This window comes from Mobula hypostoma, chromosome 5, assembly GCF_963921235.1.
Source record: "Mobula hypostoma chromosome 5, sMobHyp1.1, whole genome shotgun sequence".
In the NCBI taxonomy this organism is placed as follows: domain Eukaryota; kingdom Metazoa; phylum Chordata; class Chondrichthyes; order Myliobatiformes; family Myliobatidae; genus Mobula; species Mobula hypostoma.
This window is the reverse complement of record NC_086101.1, coordinates 182,467,621-182,492,402: the sequence shown is the minus strand read 5'-3', so window position 1 is coordinate 182,492,402 and position 24,782 is coordinate 182,467,621. Positions and strand designations below refer to the sequence as shown.

The 24,782-nt window shown below is 42.7% G+C and overlaps 1 protein-coding gene across 1 annotated transcript in view; it reads left to right on the top strand.

The window, feature by feature from the left end:
* The window catches only part of sap30l (sap30-like), a 45,280-nt gene that overhangs the window by 13,387 nt on the left and 7,111 nt on the right, over positions 1 to 24,782 (top strand). Inside the window, exon 3 of the mRNA XM_063049481.1 lies at positions 17,250 to 17,348. Coding sequence (XP_062905551.1) covers positions 17,250 to 17,348 — 99 coding nt within the window. The remainder of the gene's footprint in view (positions 1 to 17,249; positions 17,349 to 24,782) is intronic.

Sequence of the window (24,782 nt, the reverse complement as noted above, 5' to 3'; positions counted from 1 at the left end):
TGGACACCATGGACTTGGCTCTGTTCCTGTACTGTCCTATGCCAACATGGAAAAATAGGAGTAGGAAGATCCATTTGGCCCACTGTTGCTGGTCAACATGGCTGATACTTCATATTCCCAACATCTGCTCATTGCCTTGATGCCTTGTGTGTCTTAATCTATTTCGATCTTAAATATATCCTGAGACTTTGACTCCACATACAAGTAGAGCATTCGACAGGTCCATCCTCAATCTTAAGTGTCTTATACCTGTATTTTAAGGCTGTGACTCCTAATTCTTGTCAACACAGGACCCCAACAGGAAAAAATTAACTTTTTTCAGCTTTTTGAGCTTTTTCAGATTATGTAATGTAGGGTCTTTGTTAAATAACTGGATGTCAATATTGTGGATGCATCGATTATAATCATCCAAAAATCAATAGATTCTGACAAAGTCTGTGACACAACTATTCAAAAAGGTCTGGCAAAATATGAGTATGGACCAATTAGTCTTAAGACTTCTGTTGGGAAAATTTGGGAAGTAATTTATTTGGAGAATTGTAATCCAATCTCAGGCAGTCAGCAAAGCTGTAGTTTTTGAGCAGGTGCGAACTGAAGGAGGCAGTAAACCAATTTGGATTTCGTGCCTTGTGAAAGGTCAAGTCCACAGGATCTACACAGCTGAGCACGTCATGGAAGCTAGCCTCCCCTTGAGTTCTGTCTGCATTTCCATGGGCTCTGGCAGCATGGTAGCATAGTGGTCAGCATAACGCTTTATAGTACCAGTGAGCTGGATTTGATTCCCACCCACTCTCTGTAAGGAGTTTTTGTTCTCACTGTGACCCATGTGGGTTTCCTCTAGGTGCCTGGGTTTCATGTAAGTGCTCTGGTTTCATGTAGGTGTTCTGGTTTCCTTCCAAAGTCATACCAGTTGGTAGGTTAATTGGTCATTGTAAATTGTCCTGTGTTTAGGCTGGTGGGGGTTGGACGGCAGGTAGGAAGAGCTTATTCTGCACTGTATCCCAATAAATAAATAGATTTCTCTTTGTCCTACTAAAGAAGCCCATATATTCAAAGACCTCACCCATCCTGAGCATTCTCTGCCCAACCCTTTGGGCAGAAGATATAAAGTCCTGAAAGCGCGTATCGCCAGATTCAAGGTCAGCTTTTTTTTTTCCCCCCCTGCATTGAGGCTGTAGAATGGTTCCCCTAGTGCAGGGGTTCCCAACCTTTTTTACGCCATGGAGCCTTTCCATTAACAGAGGTGTCCATGGAGGCCCCCTCCAACCCCAGTAGGGAATCCCTACCCTAGTGTGATCAGCTGGACTTTTGGCCTCATCATCTACCTCATTTTGACCTTTCACCTTACTGTCTCTGCACTGCTCTTTCTGTGTAGCTTTTTATTCTACATTGTTGTTGTTTTCCGTCAGTGCAATGATATGATGAAATGATCTATATATTTAACATGCAGAATAAAGTTTTTCACTACCTCAGTACATGTGACAATGATAAACCAATTGACCAAGTACGTAATGTATTCTCATGCATAGAATGGCTAACAGGCAGGAAACAGCGAGTTGGGAGAAGGAGCTAATTTTTATGCTGACAACCTGTGATCGTCAGAGATCACTGGGATTACAACTGTTTACAAAATACACTCGGTGACCACTTTATTTGGTACATCTGCTTGTTAATGCAAATATCTAATCAGCCAATCATGTGGCAGCAACTCAATGCATAAAAGCATGCGGACATGGACACGAGGTTTGGTTGTTCAGCCCAAACGTCAGAATGGGGAAGAAATGTGATCTAAGTGACTTTGACCATGGAATGATTGTTGATGCCAGAAGGGGTGGTTTGAATATCTCAAACTACTGATCTCCTGGGATTTTCATGCACAAGAGTCTCTGGAATTTAGAAGATGGTGCGAGAAACAAAAACATCCAATGAACAGCAGTGGGTGGAAATATCTTTTTAATGAGAGAGGTCAGAAGAGAATGGCCAGGCTGGTTCAAGCTAAAGAAACTGAAATAACCACAAGTTACTACAATGTTGTGTAGAAGAGCATCTCTGAACTCTGAGCACGTCGAACCTTGAAGTGAATGGGCTACAGCAGCAGAAGACTATTCCTGTACTTAATGAATTGGTCACTGAGTGTTTTATTTTTAACAGAAGTGAATGTTAGTGGTAGTTTTTGCAGATGATGCAAAAAAAAAAGGGCAGTTGCTAAAGTTTACAAGCAATTTGCTGAAATATTCTTGGTTAGTAGGTGGTCAAAAAATTGGTGAATAGAACATAATATAAAGTTGAGCACCCTTTATCTGAAATGCTTGGGGCCAGAAGTATTTTGGAATTTTTTCAGATTATGGAATATATAATGAGATAGCTTGGGATCGCCATAATTTTGGACTATGAATTTGTGTGCTACTGATAAGCAGTCGTTGACTTGTCCATCACACATGTACTTAACAGTAAATATTATTACATACCATTAATATATTGAAAATGTGTGCAGGGTAACAAAAGCAACACAGCAGCATCGGGAGAATACCTGAATCAGCTGTTGTACTGAACAAAGAACGGCAAGCTTTCAGTCTCCACTTACCATGCTGTTTTTTTGATTAAAACACTGTTTGTATTTTACACTTTTTGGAATTTATGTAAGGTATTTAAAAGAATTGTTGATTTGTTCGTGTTAGATTTATCAGTGATGCTTTAAAAAGATTTAATGCCATTATGTAAGGTATAAACACAAACAGCATCGTAGATTGCTTCTGTTGCTAGATTTCAGCAGCCGTTTTAGAACTTTGATCCCATGCCTTTTCTTAAACTTCTGCAACCGGTCTGCTGAATATTCATTCCATTTTCAGTTTGTGATAGATCTTTGCTTGTTTCATGATCAGCATACAGTTAAACTGCCTATGTTCACTTTAATGCTGACGGTACATGATCTTTTTTTTCTCATACAATATTTTTCATTAACTTCTGTTCATCACATATGTGAGGTCTGGTGTGCAGAGGCCTGTGCATCACCTGAGAACCTTCCCAGTGTCTTTTGGAATTTTCCATTTGTGACATCATCTCAGTGCGCAAAAAATTGTTTTTGAAGGTTTTCAGATTTTGTAATTTTGGATAAGGGCTACTCAACCTGTAGCTCTTTTTCAAAGAAAACAGTATTTAAATGGAGAAAAAGAACAACAGAAGTCTGTACATAATATAGCTACAGGAGGAGGAGGAGGGCAAAGGGAATGGTAACACTCATTTCAAGAAGTTGGAGTATCAGAGTAGAGGAATCTTACTTCAACTGTAGAACTCCAAATCAATGCATTTCAAGTCATTGTCAGAGACTTCAACTAGGCTTGTTTGAAGAAAACACTTCTCATTTGCCATCAGCACCTGTAGCACCAGAGGTCCCTACGTACTAGATCACTGCTATACTAAGATAATGAATGCCTAATGTTCGATGCTCATACCACATCTGGAGAAATCTGATCACTTGGCTGTATACAGGCAGAGGCTAAAGAGCATAGCTCCAGAGATTGGGACAAGAGGTGGTTGTGGGAGGTAGAGGAACAGCTACGGGATTGCTTCAGGTCAGTGGATTGGGTCTTATTCGAGGACTTATCTAGTGCTCTGAAAGAATACACCATAGTTGTGATGGACTTTATTAAAAAATAAACAGCTATAGTTGAGTGTCTCCTCGCAATCGTTCAGAGTCTTTCCCAAGCAGAAGGCCTGGATGAACCATGAGATCTGAAATTTGCTCAGAGCCAGATCAGAGGCATCCAAGTCTAGTGACCAAGAAAGTTACAAAAGAGCCAGGTGTGATTTCCTGAAAGCCATCTCATGGCTAAAGTGACAATTCCAGACCAGACTTGAATCAATGAAGGATGCTCGACAGTAGTGTCAGGGCTTGAAAGTTAAATCAGGCAACATAGGAGACAGCAGGCCTTTGCTTCCAGATGAGCTCAATGCCTCCTATGCTCAGTTTGACCATCAAAAGATGGAGTGACCATCACAAACTCCCACACCTCTGGATGATCCTATGATTTCAGTCTCTGAAGCTGACATGTTAGCAGCCTTCAAGAGCGTGAACCCACGAAAAGCATCCAGCCCAGATGGGGTACCAGGCCAAGACCTGTGCTGATCAGCTGGCTAGTGAGATCTTTAACCCCTCACTTCAGTAGTGTGTAGTACCCACCTGCTTCGAGCAGGCTTCAATTACTCAAGTGCCCAAGAAGAGCCTTGATGACTATTGCCCAGTTGCACTTGAATCCAACTTGGTGATGAAACATCTCAAGTCCTGCCTGAGAAGTGACTTGGATCTGCTCCAATTTGCCTACTAGAGCAACAGGTCCACAGCAGATGCCACCTCATTGGCTCTTCACTCATCCCTGGAACATCTGGACAGCATAGGTGCATACATCTTTATCAACTACAGTTCAGCATTCAATACCAATATTCCCTCAAAACTAATAAATAAGCTCCAATACCTTGGCCTTAATACCTCTTTGTGGAATTACTGGATCCTCAATTTCCTCACTTGCAGACCCTGGATTGGCAACTACTTCTCCATGATCTCCATCAGCATTGGTGCACCACAAGGCTGTGTGTTTAGTCCTCTGCTCTAAACACTTATACTTGCAACTGTGTGGCTAAGTGCAGCTCCAGCACCATATTAGAGTTTGAGGACATCGCGGTCATAGGTTGAATCAAAGGTGAAGATGAATTAGCATATAGGAGGGAGGTTGAAAATCTGGCTGAGTGGTATAACAACAACCTCTTAATGTCAGCAAGACCAAGGAGCTGATTGCAAACTTCAGGAGAAGGAAACCAGAGGTCCATAAGCCAGTCCTCATTGGAGGATCAGCGGTGAAGAGGGTTAGCAACTTTAAATTCCTAGATGTTATTATTTCAGAGGACCCAGCACGCAAGTGCAATTATGACAAAAACACAATGACAAAAGTACCTCTACTTCCTTAGGAGTTTGTGGAAATTCGACATGACATCTCAACATAATGTCTTTGAAGATTGGAGCTTAGTCAAGATAGCAGTAAATGGCGACTCCTTTGTTTGCATCTTCGGAAACAGCTCTATTTCCATCTTTAATATCTCCGTACTTTCCCTTTTCAGGGTTCTTTTGAAGACCCTGACCTGGAGTTGCACGCTGACTTTGGTTCTTTGCGGGAATAGGACCCCTCTCGGGGCTTCATGACCGGCCGTTATCTGACACGCCAAGGGCACAGCCTAAGAGGTTGGTTTGCCTTTGGAGGCCTGGGATCTTGGGGCTCTGGAGACGGGCGGATCGAAAGTCAGTGTCCCTACAGACCGGTGTGTCGTTGGAGCCAGAAGTTCCTTGGCTGTGTGCCCAGGCACAGAACTTGGAAAAAGCAACACAATGGACTTTTAACAAACAACTCGCTAGTTTACGATGGTATGACTCCCCTCTCGCTGTTAGACGGAGACATCTTTCTCCTTTATTAGGGAGAGAGAGAGAGAGAGCCTGTGGTATGTCGAATACTGGCTGAACGCATGGTCTTTGGAGTACTGAAAGTCTGTCTTTGCTGTTGCTTTTGCTGCACGCTTGAGTGCTCGGTGGTGGGTGCCGGTGGGGGTGGTGGGGACATCATTGCTTGCTGCAGCTTGTGTGCAGGAGGGGAGCTGGGGGGGGGGTACTTTGGGGTTCTAACGTTTAACTGTCATTCATTCTGTGGGGCACTGCTCTTTGTGGATGGTTGCGAAGAATTTCAGAGTGTATATTGTATACATTTCTCTGACATTAAATGTACCTTTTGAAACCTCGAGACTGTGACAAACGTCTATAGATGTGTAGTGGAGAGTATATTGACTGGCTGCATCACAGCCTGGTATGGAAGCACCACTGCCCTTGAGTGGAAAATCCTACAAAATATTGTGGATACGTCCCAGTCCATCATGGTAAAGCCCTCCCAACCACCGAGCACATCTACATGAAATGCTGTTGCAGGAAAGAAGCATCCATGATCAGGGATCCCCACCACCCAAGACATACTTTCTTCTCGCTGCTGCCATCAGGTAGAAGGTACAAGAGCCTCAGGACTGATACTGTCAGGGTCGGGAACAGTTACTATCCCTCAGCCATCAGTCTCTTGAACCGAAGGATAACTTCACTCAACTTCATTTGCCTCATCATTGAAATGTTCCCACAACCAGTGGACTCGCTTTCAAGGACTCTTCATCTCATGTTCTCAATGTTTATGGCTTATTTATTTATTGCCTGTTTTTGTATTTGCACGATTTGTTGTCTTCTGCACTCCAGATGGGCAGTTTTTCATTGATTCTGTTATAGTTACTATTTTATAGATTTGAGTATGTCCACATGAAAATAAATCTCGGGGTTGTAAATGGTGATGTATTTGTACTTTGATGTAGAAAGGATTGGTAAGGCCAGAACTGAGTATTGAAAATGCACCATTTTTGGCATTTTGGTTCCTATCGTAATGAATGGTATTTGTTCATTGGAATGGATCGGTCAAGAAGGCAGAGCAGTTTCCTTTCTAAAGAGATTGCGATGTGAAGGCTCCCCACCCTATTTTAACAACTTTCTGCAGGAGCACCATTGAAAGTGTCCATCTTGGCTGCATGAGTGTTTGGTATGGAAGCTGCAAGGCATCAGACTGCAAGGCCCTACAGAGGATAATAAAAAAGCACCAAGAGAATCACTGGGGTCTCCTTTCCCTCTCCCTACCATCCTCATTTGTGACATTTACTGGATGCATTGTACACAAAGGGCCCAAAGTACTATTGTAGCTCCCTACCGCCCATTCCACAAATCTGTTTGACCCACAGGAAGGAGGTACAGGAGCATCACAACTAGGACTGCCAGACTGGGTAACAGCTTTTCTTCCCCCAGGCTGTGAGACTAATGAAACCCTGCCACTACTGAGGTCTCATCACTAGGAAGCAAGCTATTTACTGTTTCCCTGTGCTGTGCGCTTCACATGTATTTTGAATTGTATTTTATTAACCTATTGGTGGCAGTGTTTTATGTGCAGTCTGTGATATTTGTATTGTGGATGCACTGCTTTGTGTACAGTCAGATGAAAAACTTTAATTGATAATTCATATGAGGGGTGATTGATAAGTTCGTGGCCTAGGGTAGAAGGAGATGAGTTATTAACTTCAAACTTTCTGCATAATCATGCAAAGAGTTAAACTGCATGTGCATGTAACGAGAGCTGTATAACTCATCTCCTCCTACCTTAGGCCACGAACTTATCAATCACCCCAAGGTAGAAGGAGATGAGTTATACAGCTCTCGTTACATGCACACGCAGTTCAACTCTTTGCGTGATTATGCAGAAAGTTTGAAGTTAATAACTCATCTCCTCCTACCTTGGGCCACGAACTTATCAATCACCCCTGCTGTGGACCACTTTCTGGAGGTCCAGGATGCCGACTTCTACAAGAAGGGATCCATATGCTCCACAACCGCTGGACTAAGTGTGTAACTGTAAGAGGGGACTATGTTGAAAAATAAATGTGCTAGGTTTTCTAAAATTGACTCCTCCTACCTTAGGCCACAAACTTATCAATCACCCCTCATAGACCTATAAAGGGGGCTAGATGTGATAAATACTGAAAGGATGTTTCCTCATGGAAAACTGCAGATTCAAACTGTCTCATTATTTTGGTGAATCTAGGCCTGCTGGCCCAATCCCTCTCCTTATACCAGACTTGCAACCCAGCTATTGGTCTGGTGAACTTTTGTTTCATGTACTCGATAGTAATACATTCAGTGGCCATTTTATTAGGTACATCCCACCTTATTAATGCAAATATCTAATCGGCCAATCATGTGGCGGTAACTCAATGCATAATCAGAAACTGTTGATCTCCTGGGATTTTCACACACAACAATCTCCAGAGTTTACAGAGAATGGTGCAAAAAAAAAACATCCAGTGAGCAGCAGTTCTGTGAGCGAAAAGGTTAACTTGCAGGTCGTGTCGGTGGTGAGGAAGGCAAATGCCATGTTAGCATTCATTTCAAGAGGTTGAGAATACAAGAGCAGGGATGTGATGTTGAGGCTTTATAAGGCACTGGTAAGGCCTCACCTTGAGTATTGTGAACAGTTTTGGGCCCCTCATCTTAGAAAAGATGTGCTGGCATTGGAGAAGGTCCAGAGGAGGTTCACAAGGATGATTCCAGGAGTGAAAGGTTTATTGTATGAGGTATGGTTGATGGCTCTGGGTCTGTACTTGCTGGAATTCAGAGGGGTGGGGGGGGGGAACTCATTGAAACCTTTTGAATGTTGAAAGGCCTAGACAGGGTAAAGATGTGGAAAGGATGTTTCCCCTGGTGGGAGAGTCTAGGACAAGAGGGCACAGCCTCAGGTTAGAGTGGCGCCCTTTCAAAACAGATGAGGAGAAATTTCTTTAACCAAAGGGTATTGAATTTGTGAATTTCTTACCACATGCAGCTGTGGCGGCCAGGTTGTTGGGTGTATTTAAGGCAGAGATTGATGGGTTCTTGATTGGATATGGCATCAAAGGTTAAGGGGGGAATGCTGGGAACTGGGGTTGGGGGGGGGGTGGGGAAGGATCAGTCATGATTGAATGGCAGAGCAGACTTGATGGGCTAGATGGCTCCTGGTCTGATGGAAAGCTCCTTGGTAATGAGAGAGGTCAGAGGAGAATGGCCAGACTGGTTCAATTTGACAGGAAGGTAATAGCCAATCAAATAATCATGTGTTACAACAGTGGTATGCAAAAGAGTCTCTGAGACACGACATGTCAAACCTTGAAATGAATTTGCTACATTGGGCAGATGACTACACCATGTTCTAATCTTGCACCTAATGAAATGTCCACTGGGTGTATATTCTAAATTTGCTTTCACCAACTTCTTCATGGTTTAGAACAGGGATCCCCTTCTATTAACTGATGTGTCCGAGGGTCCTAGGTTGGGGAATCCCTGGTTCAGAAGATTATGGGCCAAATGCCGGCAAATGGGACTAGATTGGGTGAGATTCTCGGTTAGCATGAACCAGTTGGCTGAAAGGGCCTGTATCTGTTGTACAACTTGGAGTCGAGATCGTGTCTCATCTTTGTCCAAGGTAGTCAACCTCTTTTTCAAACAGTGATCCTGAGTTACAGATTCTAACCATAAGAGGGAACATCCTTTGTGCAGATTTTCTCGTTTGTGACATCCTTTCTATTGCCCATCCTTTCAAATTTCCTCCTGATCTTAAATATTAAATTCTCTATTAATACTTCTAACGTGCAGTTGACATAGGCCTAGATGTCCAACCTTGTAGAACAATCCACCCATTCTTAGAATCAGTCTAATATATCTGTATTGACTTGACTTTATTACTTGCAGCCTTCATATACAGCAGGAGTAAAAATGTTTTTCATCTGTCTAAATGTGCAATGTGCTCTTTGTAGTAATTTGTTATAAATAGTATGTACAACAGGATAGTCAATATAACATAGAAATACAGTTGCATCAGCATAAATTAATCAGTCTGATGGCCTGGTGGAAGAAGCTGTCCTGAGGCCTGTTGGCCCTGGCTTTTATGCTGTGGTACTGTTTCCCCGATGGTAGCAGCTGACACAGTTTGTGTTTAGGATGACTTGCATCCCTGGTGATCCTTCCAGCTCTTTCTACACACCTGTCTCTGTAAATGTCCTGAATAGTGGGAAGTTCACATCTACAGATGTGCTGGGCTGTCCGCACCACTCTCTGCAGAGTCCTGCGATTGAGGGAAGTACAGTTCCCATACCAGGCAGTGATGCAGCCAGTCAGGATGCTCTCAATTGTGCCCCTGTAGAGAGTTCTTGGGATTTGGGAGCCAATCCCAAACTTTTTCAACTGTCCGAGGTGAAAGAGGTGCAGTTGTGCTTTTTTCACCACACAGCTGGTATGTACAGACCACGTGAGATCCTCGGTGATGTGTATGCCGAGGAACTTAAAGCTGTTTACCCTCTCAACCCCAGATCCATTGATGTCACTTGGGGCTAGCCCGTCTCCATTCCTCCTGTAATCCACAACCAGCTCCTTTGTTTTTGCGACATTGAGGGAGAGGGTGTTTTCTTGACGCCACTGTGTCAGGGTGATGACTTCTTCTCTGTAGGCTGCCTTGTTATCATTTGAGATTAGGCCAATCAATGTAGGATTGTCAGCAAATTTAATTAGCAGATTGGAGCTATGGGTAGCGACACAGCTCCAATGCTTCCAGTTGTTCTGCTTCCAATGCATTCAAATGTTTCCCTGTCTGAGGAGACCTTGATTGTACTCAGTCCTGCAGGTATGGTCTTGCCAATGTCTTGTACAACTGAAGCACAACTTCTACTTTTGTATTTAATCTTTAATAGATTAACTTTATTTGTCACATGTGCATCAAAACCTACAGTTAAATTTATCATTTGTGTCAAATTAAATTAGAGCGGGAGTTTGCTACCTGGCGTCCACGGACCCCTTGTTTAATGGTATTGGTCCATGGCATGACGACGGCTGGCAAACCCTGAATTAGCGGATTGTGCTGAGTGGCACACATGTCACCATACTTGTGCCAACATAACATGCCCACAAACTCACTAGCTCTTATTGTACATCTCTGGAATGTGGGAGGAGAGCGGAGTTCCTGGCGGAAACCCCCGTGGTCACCGGGAGAATTAAGCACTAATCGGTGATTGCTGACGCTGCAAAGCGTTTGCACTAACTGCTATGCTACAATGACAACATATTGTCTGCTTTCCTAATTACTTTCTGCATCTGCACAGTAGCCTGTTATGTATCAATCTCTAGCATACATATCTATCTGCACTCTGCAGTCTCTCACCAGTTAGTTTTTTTTTCTTTCTTCCTGCTCAAAATGGCCAATTTCACTTTTTCTAGCATTTGTACTCCTTTTTGGGTGGTGGGGTGGGGATGTGCCAATACCAAAGGAGGTATAAGGTGCTCCTTCCCTCCACAATCCTGCAAGTCACCCTTCAGTAAGGTATAGCCGTAGGAGCAGGTGGTGGATGGTTGAATGAGCAGCTGGTGCATATCATTAAGTTCCGGTTATGTGACCACTGATGCCAAGCAGGCAATCTCTGAAGAGTATTGATAATGGCTAGGGTTACCCGTCTTGTAGAGGCACTGCCTAAAAGAAGGCAATGTCAAACCACCTCTATAGGAAAAAGTTGCCAAGAACAATCATGGTCATGAGACCATGATGGCCTATGGCTTATAATTATGCTCCTTTTTCAGGATTTTTCTCACTCACTTAACCTATCTGTTCCGATATCTCTGTAACTTCCTTGTGTCCCTGTCATAACTTCCCTACTGTTGGTGCCAGAATGTGTGGTGACATTTGCAGAATACTCTTTTCCGCCCCCCCACCCCACAAAACATATGTAGGTTGTGTCCGTTGTTGATGCAAATGACACATTTCACTGTATGTTTCAATATATATAAAAATAAATTAATCTAAACCTATTTCATGACATCCCCAAATTTTGCAAATCTGCTTTCAAAGCTTTCACCTACCAATTAAATATATTGTAAACTAATGAGGCTACTTGTTAACTTGTGGAAACTGGGGGACAAAGAAAGCTTTATTTCTGGCTACTCTATGACCTCTGACTAAGTGTACTGCTAACTAATCAGAATGATTCTTCCAGATAACACTCTGGATTATTCCCGTGTAAGGACTAACCTCTGACTTCTGCTCACAACATTTTTGAAATGCATTATGAAGTCATAAATTAAATACACATTTCTACTTGAAATTGAAACAATTTTACTTCAGACAAGTTAGAATCATTACATTTCCAAAAGCAGAGAAGAATTGCCTGTGACTTGGTGAAGGTGATTCTGTCCTTTAGTTAGAAGGCAGCATTTAAAGGCTCACCCTGACAAGTTGAGGACAAAATTCAAGCTTGAATGTCCAGCAAACTGTAAAGAGAATGCAAAACTTGGAAAATGTATTTTTTTGAGATTTGCACTCAGTGGCCACGTTATTAGGTACAGGATTGGAGCCTAGTGTAGTCTTCTGCTGCTGTAGCCTATCCGCTTCAAGTTTCGATGTGTTGTGCATTCAGAGATGCTCTACTGCACACCACTGTAGTAACGTGGTTGCCTTCCTGTCAACTTTAACCAGCCTCTGACCTCTGTCATTGGCAAGTTGTTTCTGCCCACGGAACTGCTACTCCCTCCCCCTCCTGTCTTTTCCTATCATTTTGGATCTCCCCCTCCCCCTCCCACTTTCAAATCTCTTACTAGCTCTTCCTTCAGTTAGTCCTGACGAAGGGTCTCGGCCCGAAACGTCGACTATACCTCTTCCTAGAGATGCTGCATGGCCTGCTGTGTTCAGCAGCAACTTTGATGTGTGTTGCTTGAATTTCCAGCATCTGCAGAATTCCTCGTGTTTATGCTACTCAGTGGAAGAGTTTTTGTTTTTCTACACCATTCTCTGTAAACTCTAGAGACTGTTTGTTGTGCATGAATATCCCAGGAGATCAGCAGTTTCTGAGATGCTCAAACCACCCTGTCTGGCACCAACAATCATTTCACGGTCAAAGTCACTCATCACATTTCTTTCCCCATTCTGATGTTTGGTCTGAACAGCAACTGAACTTGACCACGTCTGCAGGCTAGTATGCATTGAGTTGCTGATTAGATATTTGCATAAATGAGCAGGTGTTCTTAATAAAATGACAACTGAATGTATAGCATCTATTTTACTTCTCGTTACTTTAAAAAAAAAAGTCAAAATTACTGGAAACACTCAGCACCTGTGGAAAGAAACAAAGCTGAAAGAGACCTGAGGGCCAACATTTTCTCACACACGGTGTGGGTATACAGAATGAGTTTCTGAAGGAAGCTGTAGAGAATACAATGAAGCTTAAAAAGACATTCAGGCAGGTACACGGATAGGAAAGGTTTAAAGAGAGGTGGGCCAAATGCAGGCAAATGGGACTAGCTCAGGTAGGAACTTTGGTACACATGGATAGTTTGGGTCAGGGGACCTTTATCTGTACTGTATAACTGACTCTAAACATAATATTTCAGACCCTCAGAACTGGGAGGTTTTTAAAAAAAAGAAGTTGGTTTTAAGTTGTAGAGAGGATGGGAAGACAGATGAATAAAGCTGGGGAATATTTCTGAGGTGGCACTGAGTGCTGACATAATTTGGATCAGATCAATTCCTGCCACTGTAAGGAGTTTGTACAGGCTCCCTGTTACCGTGTGCGTTTCCTCCCACTGTTCAGTGATGTACTAGTTGGTAGGTTAATTGGTCACTAAATTATCCTATGATTAGGCTAGGGTTAAATCGGCGATTGTAGGCTGGTGAGGCTTGAAAGGCCAGAAGGGCCTTTTCCGGGCTGTATCCCAATAAATAAAATCAATAAGTTTAATTAAGGCCATCTGCCTTGATGAAAAGAAATACTTTGTGTGTATACTAAAGTGAAGCAGGAAGTTTCACTGTGCAGCATGGTCAATTTTGCAGACAACGCTGCTAAAATAGATTATTTGGTCAATGATTATTTTGCTGTTTTTAGGATCTTGTGTGTAAGTTGGCTTCCACAGTCTCCCTGCACAAGAGCAACCATGCATACTGTCAGGTGTGAGGTCCTTTGGGACATCTGAGACCGTGGAAACGGAAATGTTGAGCTGAATTTGCAATAAATCAGAAACACACTAGAACTAGCTCAGTATATCAAAATCCGTAACTTTATATTGATATTGGTTTATAATTATCACATGTACCAAGATAAAGTGGGAAAAATTATTTTGCATTTTATTAAAAATCCAGATCAAATCATTACACAGTGTTTTGAGGAGGCAATAAGGTTGAACGATAACAATGCAGAATAAAGTGTAAAAATGACTTTTAAAAAGTGCAGTGCAGGTAAACAATGAAGTGCAAGATCACAACAAAGTAGATTGTGAGACCAGGTGTCCAGCTTACCATAAGATGTAGGAGCAGAAGCAGGCCATTCAGCCTATTGAGTCTGCTCTGCCATTCAGTCAAGGGCTGATCAAATTCTTCTAGTCGTCCCCACTCCCCTGCTTTCACCCTATACTCTTTGATGCCCTGGCTATCAAGAACCAATCTCTCTCTGCCTTAAATACACCCAATGATTTGGCCTCCATAGCTGCTCGTGGCAACAAATTCCATAGATCATACAAAAAGTCTGTGCAAGAGCCTGTCAACAGTGGGATAAAAGCTGTCTTTGAGCCTGGTGGTACATGCTTTCAGGCTGTTGTATCTCTTGCTGAATGGGATGGGGGGTGGGGGGTGGAGAAGAGAGAATGTAGAGAGTGGGTGGTGTTTTTGATTAAATTGGCTGCTTTTTATGGGGGCAGTGAAAAGAGAGAGGCGGCTGATGTGCTGAGCCCTGTCCACAACTCTCTGCAGACATGGGCAGAACAGTTGCCATAGTACTGACATACTGTTGGAACTATTTGTGGTTTAGTATGAAGAACTGTATTTGTTCCTTTGATATGTGCTGAATACTGTTAGAATTGATCCAGGTATTTGCACCAAAAATAGTTGTTTCCAGTTCCTTATGAGCATCCTTTACCCCAGGTTCAGGTTAGTTTGCGCTCCTGGGGGAGGATGTATTGGAGCTGCTTAAGTGCTCTGCAGTTCCTGTTCAAGTCATTTGGAGAGCCAGCTGTACTCTTTAGAGTGGAGCTTGACCTGAGCTAAAGTCTTCAGAAGAAAAGAAAAGCTATCAAGTAGACTGTTCAACATTAATGGCACAAAGGAAGCTTGGTCTCCTCTTACGCTCGTTGAGACTATCAAATTAGTTCAAAGATTTTTGAAGCGATTCAATGGTTCAATTTAATATCAGAGGATATATACATTAATCATATGCATATAATCATTACTCTTCGCAGGTGACGAAGAAAACCCTAAAGAACGAGTGTCAGAAAATGTTAGAACCCCAAAGCCCCCCCCACGCACAATCAGCAGCAAAGGTATCAACCCTCCCCCTTCCCCCACTTGCTCCAGCAAATGCATCAAACCCACCCCCCCACCATGCAAGCAATAGCAAAGGCCCCCCCTCCCCCAAGAGACCATGATCTAGATTCCATCAAAATCTACTGTCCATCCCAACACTTTGACATCTCAGACAGGCTTTCTTTCTCATGAACGAGGGTGAGAGAGAGGGATTGCGCCTACCACAGCGAGAGGGAGACCAACAGCTCGCTGTTACGTGTTACAATCTGCAGCGCGCTTATTTTGACAGGAACGTACACTAATGTCTTAACATTTCAATCGCCCACGGCACTTCAGTCAGCAACACCTGCAAGGGATCAGGAGATTAAAGATTTGCTTAATTTCTCGTGTATGTTGAAACATGCAGTGAAATCTCATAGAATTTTTTGAGGATGTAACTAGTAGAGTGGATAGGGGAGAACCAGTGGATGTGATATATTTGGATTTTCAAAAGGCTTTTGACAAGGTCCCACACAGGAGATTAGTGTGCAAACTTAAAGCACACGGTATTGGGGGTAAGGTATTGATGTGGATGGAGAATTGGTTAGCAGACAGGAAGCAAAGAGTGGGAATAAACAGGACCTTTTCAGAATGGCAGGCGGTGACTAGTAGGGTACCGCAAGGCTCAGTGCTGGGACCCCAGTTGTTTACAATATATATTAATGACTTGGATGAGGGAATTAAATGCAGCATTTCCAAGTTTGCGGATGACACGAAGCTGGGTGGCAGTGTTAGCTGTGAGGAGGATGCTAAGAGGATGCAGAGTGACTTGGATAGGTTGGGTGAGTGGGCAAATTCATGGCAGATGCAATTTAATGTGGATAAATGTGAAGTTATTCACTTTGGTGGCAAAAATAGGAAAACAGATTATTATCTGAATGGTGGCCGATTAGGAAAAGGGGAGGTGCAACGAGACCTGGGTGTCATTATACACCAGTCATTGAAAGTGGGCATGCAGGTACAGCAGGCGGTGAAAAAGGCGAATGGTATGCTGGCATTTATAGCGAGAGGATTTGAGTACAGGAGCAGGGAGGTACTACTGCAGTTGTACAAGGCCTTGGTGAGACCACACCTGGAGTATTGTGTGCAGTTTTGGTCCCCTAATCTGAGGAAAGACATCCTTGCCATAGAGGGAGTACAAAGAAGGTTCACCAGATTGATTCCTGGGATGGCAGGACTTTCATATGAAGAAAGACTGGATGAACTGGGCTTGTACTCGTTGGAATTTAGAAGATTGAGGGGGGATCTGATTGAAACGTATAAAATCCTAAAGGGATTGGACAGGCTAGATGCAGGAAGATTGTTCCCGATGTTGGGGAGGTCCAGAACAAGGGGTCACAGTTTGAGGATAAAGGGGAAGCCTTTTAGGACCGAGATTAGGAAAAACTTCTTCACACAGAGAGTGGTGAATCTGTGGAATTCTCTGCCACAGGAAACAGTTGAGGCCAGTTCATTGGCTATATTTAAGAGGGAGTTAGATATGGCCCTTGTGGCTACGGGGGTCAGGGGGTATGGAGGGAAGGCTGGGGCGGGGTTCTGAGTTGGATGATCAGCCATGATCATAATAAATGGCGGTGCAGGCTCGAAGGGCCGAATGGCCTACTCCTGCACCTATTTTCTATGTTTCTATGAAATCTGTCAAAACAAATCTCCGTGGGTTGTGCTGGGTAGCCCACAAGCGTTCCCACGCTTCCAACACCAACATACAGTAGTATGCCCAGAACACACCGATATTCTCATGTTTTCCAAATATTCTTTCTCAATTCTACAAATGGAGAAATATGCTAATTGAGTATGGTAACAAATCAGTCATTTCATAGAAATTTGTTAGCATTTAGGTGTAATATTGAAAAAATGCTGGTGAACGCAGCAGGCCAAGCAACATCTATAGGAAGAGGTACAGTCGACGTTTCGGGTCGAGACTGTACCTCTTCCTATAGACGCTGCCCAGCCTGCTGTGTTCACCAGCATTTTTTGTGTGTGTTGCTTGAAATTCCAGCACCTGCAGATTTCCTCGTGTTTAGGTGTTATATACTTCTGTTTCCAAGTTGTGCTTTACATCTGCCTTTGTGTAATAAATAACGTGGGTGAGAGTGTGTACAACTTGGGTCAGGTTTAGTCATACATGAAATAGAAAATTTGGTGAAATTACTTAGATTCAGTCCTTAATTTTATTTTATTAATAACCTCCATTAATCGTCAATCATTGTTTCTGTATTTTAAGATTACTTGGTCTGTGTTTTTTGCAATTTCCAACTTAAATTAACCAAAATTCTTTCAACCTTTTCTTAGGTCGATTTGTTTCAATTGCAAGTAAATACACTGAGGCGTTATAAGAGACACTTCAAACTACAGACTAGACCTGGCCTAAATAAAGCTCAGCTAGCTGAGGTATTGTGCATTCTAAAATATCTATTTTATTTTGTCCTGTGCTTAGCAATGATGTGCAGCAAGGTGCAATAAGTGAAGTTGAGTTTAAAAACACTTCAACAAATTAGGGATTTGCTCAGGGGTAAAATTAAAATCCAACCGTAAACAGCACCTCACTCCAGACAGGTGATATAATTTTATTTTTAACTACATCTGACCTGAATTCAAAGTATGTGGCTGGGCTTGGCTTAGAGAGCCGTGGAGTTTGAAGCTGATCTTTGGATCCCTGTGTCTGTTACAACCTTACACCTCGCTTGAGGGAGAGTTGCTCGTGAAGAGAGACTTCTGGGAAAAGATGGGTGGAATTGGGGCCACTAAGGGTCTTCAGAAGTTTGTGTCCTCATTTACTCTTGGTTTTATTTAGCTTCTTGTATATCCTTTGCTTTATTAAAATCAAAAATAATTGCTCAATGTTCTCATGTCATTATTTTAAAATCTGCATTTTTGTTCACCATTTTTTTTCAGACTATTGCATTTTATAGAACACTACAGCACAGTGCAGGCCATTTGGCCCACGATGTTGTGCTATCCTTAAAACTCACTTCTAAGATCAATCTAACCCTTCCTTCCTACGTAACCTTCCATTGGGAGAGCACGATAGCGTATTGGTTAGCGCAACACTTTACAGTACAGGTGACCCAGGTTCATTTCCCGTTCTTGCCTATAAGGAGTTTGTATGTTCTCCCCATGACCGTGTGGGCTTCCTCTGGGTGCTCCAGTTTCTTCCCTCAATCCCAAGATGTACTGATGAATTGGTCATTGTAAATTGTCCCTTGATTTTGGCGAGGATTAAATTGTGAGATTGCTGTGCAACGTGGCTGGAAGGGCTTTCTCCATGCTGTTATGTTAATAAACCAATAAAAGTTTCTATGGCAAACCACCACTGTAACTTGCCTCGTGCGCGATTCCCCTCTACGTCAGAGAGGCGTGGAGGGAAATCGTCTGCTAACTGGAGAAACTCCGTCTGTGACGTACCTTTCCTATTATACATGAGCCTATCCACATCCACTCTGTTGAGGCCTTTCAACATATAACCATATAACAATTAAGGCACAGAAACAGGCCATCTCGGCCCTTCTAGTCCGTGCCGAACTCTTACTCTCACCTAGTGTCACCGACCTGCACTCAGCCCATAACCCTCCATTCCTTTCCTGTCCATATAGCTGTCCAATCTGACTTTAAATGACAACATTGAGCCTGCCTCAACCACTTCTGCTGGAAGCTCGTTCCACACAGCTACCACTCTCTGAGTAAAGAAGTTCCCCCTCATGTTACCCCTAAACTTTTGCCCCCTCACTCTCAACTCATGTCCTCTTGTTTGAATTTCCCCTATGCTCAATGGAAAAAGCCTATCCACATCAACTCTATCTATCCCCCTCATAATTTTAAATACCTCTATCAGGTCCCCCCTCAACCTTCTACGCTCCAAAGAATAAAGACCTAACTTGTTCAACCCTTCTCTGTAACTTAGGTGATGAAACCCAGGCAACATTCTAGTAAATCTTCTCTGCACTCTCTCTATTTTGTTGACATCTTTCCTATAATTCGGTGACCAGAACTGTACACAATACTCCAAATTTGGCCTTACCAATGCCTTGTACAATTTTAACATTACATCCCAACTCCTATACTCAATGCTCTGATTTATAAAGGCCAGCATACCAAAAACTTTCTTCACCACCCTATCCACATGAGATTCCACCTTCAGGGAACTATGCACCATTATTCTTAGATCCCTCTGTTCTACTGCATTCTTCAGTGCCCTACCGCTTACCATGTATGTCCTATTTTGATTAGTCCTACCAAAATGTAGCACCTCACATTTATCAACATTGAACTCCATGTGCCATCTTTCAGCCCACTCTTCTAACTGGCCTAAATCTCTCTGCAAGCTTTGAAAACCTACTTCATTATCCACAACTCCACCTATCTTAGTATCATCTGCATATTTACTAATCCAATTTACCACCCCATCATCCAGATCATTTATGTATATGACAAACAACATTGGACCCAGTACAGATCCCTGAGGCACACCACTGGTCACCGGCCTCCAATCTGACACACAGTTATCCACCACTACTCTCTGGCGTCTCCCATTCAGCCACTACTGAATCCATTTTACTACTTCAATATTAATACCTAACGATTGAACCTTCCTAACTAACCTTCTGTGTGGAACCTTGTCAAAGGCCTTACTGAAGTCCATAGACAACATCCACCACTTTACCCTCGTCAACTTTCCTAGTAATCTCTTCAAAAAATTCAATAAGATTTGTCAAACACAAATCCATGTTGACTGTTCCTAATCAGACCCTGTCTATCCAGATACTTATATATACCATCTCTAAGAATACTTTCCATCAATTTACCCACCACTGACGTCAAACTCACAGGCTGATAGTTGGTAGGTTTACTCCTAGAACCCTTTTTAAACAATGGAACAACATGAGCAATACGCCAATCCTCCGGCACCATCCCCATTTCTAATGATATTTGAAATATTTCTGTCAGAGCCCCTGCTATTTCCACACTAACTTCCCTCAAGGTCCTAGGGAATATCCTGTCAGGACCCGGAGACTTATCCGCTTTTATATTCCTTAAAAGCTCCAGTACTTGCTCTTTAATCATCATAGTTTCCATAACTTCCCTATCTGTTTCCCTCAGCTTACACAATTCAATATCCTTCTCCTTAGTGAATACCGAATAAAAGAAATTGTTTAGAATCCCCCCCCCAACTCTTTTGGCTCCACACATAGTTGTCCACTCTGATTCTCTAAGGGACCAATTTTATCCCTCACTATCCTTTTCCTATTAATATAACTGTAGAAACCCTTTGGATTTATTTTCACCTTACTTGCCAAAGCAACCTCGTGTCTTTTAGCTTTTCTAATTTCTTTCTTAAGATTCTTTTTACATTCTTTATATTCCTTGAGCACCTCATTTACTCCATGCTGCCTATATTTATTGTAGATTCCTCTCTTTTTCCGAACCAAGTTTCCAATATCCGTTGAAAACCATAGCTCTCTCAAACTTTTAACCTTTCCTTTCAACCTAACTGGAACATAAAGATTCTGTACCCTCAAAATTTCACCTTTAAATGATCTCCATTTCTCTATTACTTCCTTCCCATAAAACAAATTGTCCCAATCCACTCTTTCGCATCTCCTTAAAGTTAGCCTTTCTCCAATCAAAAATCTCAACTCTGGGTCCAGACCTATCCTTAGATAGGTTTCAATGAGATCCTCTTCCCCCACCCCCAACCTTCTGAATTCTAGTGGGTGCAGGCCCAGAGTCATCAAATGCACCTCATATGATAAGCCTTTCAATCCCTGAATCATTTTCATGAACTTCCTTTGAACCCTCTCCAGTGTCAGCATACTGTTTCTTCTATAAGGGGCCCAAAACTGCTCACAGTGCTTCAAGTGAGGCCCCACCAGTACCTTGTAAAGCCTTAACATTATATCCTTGCTTTTGTATTATAGTCCTCTCAGAATTAATGCTAACATTGCATTTGCCTTCCTCACCACTGACTCAACCTGCAAATTAACTTTTAGGGAATCCTGCATGAGGACTCTCAAGTCCCTTTGCACCTCATATTTTTGTATTTTCTCTCCATATAGAAAATGGTCTACACTTTTATTTCTTTATACACTTCTCGACACTGTATTCCATCTGCCACTTCTTTGCCCATTCTCCTAATCTGTCTGAGTCCTTCTCAGTCTCTCTGCTTTCTCAGCATTACCCACCCACCCCCACCTATCTTCGTATCGTCTGCAAAGTTGGCCACAAAGCCACCAATTCTGTCATTCACATCACTGACATAAAATGTAAAAAAAAATCAGTCCCAACACTGACCCTTGTGGAACACCACGAGTCACTAGCAGTCAACCAGAAAAGCTCCCTTTATTCTCACTCTTAGCCTCCTGCCAGTCAGCCAATGTTCTATCCATGCTAGTATCTTTCTTGTAGCTGTTCTTAGCAGCCTTGTGTGTGGTACCTTGTCAAAGGCCTTCTCAAAATTCAAGTACACAACATCCACTGGTTGTCTCCCTATCGCTCCCCGCCCTGCCCCCCCCCCACCCCCAGTCTATCCTGCCTGTTATTTCTTCAAAGAGTTCCAATAGATTTGTCAGGCAAGATTTTCCCTAAGGAAAACATGCTGACTTCAGCCTCTTTTATCATAGGCCTCCAAGTACCCCAAAAACCACGTCCTTAACAATCAATGAACTCCAGGTCTTCCAAACCACTGAGGTCAGAATAACTGGCCTATAGTTTCTTCTGCCTCTCTCTCTTCTTGAAGAGTGGAGTGACATTTGCAATTTTCCAGCCCTCTGGAACCATTCCAGAATCTTTTGATTCTTGTAAGATCTTTACTGATGTCTCCACAATCTCTTCAGCCACATCTTTCAAAACCCTGAGGTGTAGACCATCTGGTCCAGACCGTCAGACCTTTTAGCTTCCCAAGCACCTTCTCCCAGTCTACCTAATAATTCTATCCTCCAAATCTTCCTCGTAATAGTAACTTCACTCACTACTGTCCCCGTCACTCTTGAATTTAATAGCATACTGGTAGTGTCTTAGTGAAATGGTTAAAAAGGTATAAAAAAGAGAGACTTCCATTTAACTGAGTAACAAATTATGTATTTAAATGAAATACAGAACAAATTAGAACAGTACCAATGCTACTGCAGTTCTCTAAAACTGTGTATTTGTTCCTAATAAATATGGATAACGGAATTAATTTCATGTACCTTGTCATGTTTGGGGTGTCCAGAGAGAGTTAGTGCCTCTGAAGGGGCTTGTCATGTCCATTCTGGGACAGCTCACTCACCTTTGGTCCTCACCGGACTGTCAGCTCTCACCTGTGGCTTCAAGTAGCTGTTTGCATGCAATAGCGGCCACCCCTTTCCCCCTTACACTGCTTTGACAGACAGCCTAAAGCAGATGAAAGTAGCCAGTGGGCTTCATACCCCTGTGAGATAGGGACCCGCCTGCCCTAGCATGTGATGTCATCCCTGGCAGACTGGGCGGATGTGATCTACAGCGAGATCCAACAGCCAAGAAGGTGGTTCTGCAACACTTCATGGAGAGTTAATGGATAAGGCTCAGAAAACATGGTTATCCACTGCACCCAAGGAAGACCCCAATTTATGACGACTACTCATAGTATTGGAGTCAGACATCTGAGGTCGAGAGAGTGGAACTATCAAAATGCAATGGCTTTTCCACTTTTAAAAACTCTCCCGCACAGGTTTCCTGTCATCCTCAGATACGATGGACAACCCCCAACACACTGCCATGTTTTTTAGATTGACTAAATTAATAAAATTAACTCAGTCACCTTGTGCAGATAATGCACTGCATTCATACAATTTTTTTAATGACTGTAACCTCCAAATCCTTATGTCCATTGTAACATTCAAGATGATTGCTGATACCTTAATTCTTTTTAGTTCCTAACTTGTTGAAGTAGTGAAATTGATCAATTTTCACTCCTGACATTTCTAGCATCTCCAAGCCTGAATGCTTGAAACCACAGTGAGCAGAACAATTCTAAGTTGCCTTGCTGCTTATTGTTCGGGGGACCAATATCCTGGCAGGGAGATTAGCGGGGGCTACTGAGGTGACTTTAAACTAGAATGGTTGGGGGGTGGGAATCAAATTAAAGCGGCTAGGTGTGAGGAGGTTAGTTCACAACAGAGGGATGGGAACCAGTGCAGAGAGACAGAGGGGTGTAAAGTGAGCGTAGAAGCAAAAAGTACAAAGGGGAAAAGTAAAAGTGGCAGGCCGACAAATCCAGGGCAAGCATTAAAAAGGGCTAAGAGAGTTGTAAAAGAGTGCCTGAAGGCTTTATGTGTCAATGCAAGGAGCATTCGTAATAAGGTGGATGAATTGAAAGTGCAGATTGTTATTAATGATTATGATATAGTTGGGATCACAGAGACATGGCTCCAGGGTGACCAGGGATGGGAGCTCAACGTTCAGGGATATTCAATATTCAGGAGGGATAGACACGAAGGAAGGGGAGGTGGGGTGGCGTTGCTGGTTAAAAAAGAGATTAACGCAATAGAAAGGAAGGACATAAGCCGGGAAGATGTGGAATCGATATGGGTAGAGCTGCGTAACACTAAGGGGCAGAAGACGCTGGTGGGAGTTGTGTACAGGCCACCTAACAGTAGTAGTGAGGTCGGAGATGGTATTAAACAGGAAATTAGAAATGTGTGCAATAAAGGAACAGCAGTTATAATGGGTGACTTCAATCTACATGTAGACTGGGTGAACCAAATTGGTAAAGGTGCTGAGGAAGAGGATTTCTTGGAATGTATGCGGGATGGTTTTTTGAACCAACATGTCGAGGAACCGACTAGAGAGCAGGCTATTCTGGACTGGGTTTTGAGCAATGAGGAAGGGTTAATTAGCGATCTTGTCGTGAGAGGCCCCTTGGGTAAGAGTGACCATAATATGGTGGAATTCTTCATTAACATGGAGAGTGACGTAGTTAATTCAGAAACAAAGGTTCTGAACTTAAAGAGGGGTAACTTTGAAGGTATGAGACATGAATTAGCTAAGATAGACTGGCAAATGACACTTCAAGGATTGACGGTGGATATGCAATGGCAGGCATTTAAAGGTTGCATGGATGAACTACAACAATTGTTCATCCCAGTTTGGCAAAAGAATAAATCAAGGAAGGTAGTGCACCCGTGGCTGACAAGAGAAATTAGGGATAGTATCAATTCCAAAGAAGTAGCATACAAATTAGCCAGAGAAAGTGGCTCACCTGAGGACTGGGAGAAATTCAGAGTTCAGCAGAGGAGGACAAAGGGCTTAATTAGGAAGGGGAAAAAAGATTATGAGAGAAAACTGGCAGAGAACATAAAAACGGACTGTAAAAGCTTTTATAGATATGTAAAAAGGAAAAGACTGATAAAGACAAATGTAGGTCCCCTGCAAACAGAAACAGGTGAATTGATTATGGGGAGCAAGGACATGGCAGACCAATTGAATAATTACTTTGGTTCTGTCTTCACTAAGGAGGACATAAATAATCTTCCAGAAATAGTAAGGGACAGAGGGTCCAGTGAGATGGAGGAACTGAGCGAAATACATGTTAGTAGGGAAGTGGTGTTAGGTAAATTGAAGGGATTGAAGGCAGATAAATCCCCAGGGCCAGATGGTCTGCATCCCAGAGTGCTTAAGGAAGTGGCCCAAGAAATAGTGGATGCATTAGTGATAATTTTTCAAAACTCGTTAGATTCTGGACTAGTTCCTGAGGATTGGAGGGTGGCTAATGTAACCCCACTTTTTAAAAAAGGAGGGAGAGAGAAACCGGGGAATTATAGGCCGGTTAGCCTAACGTCGGTGGTGGGGAAACTGCTGGAGTCAGTTATC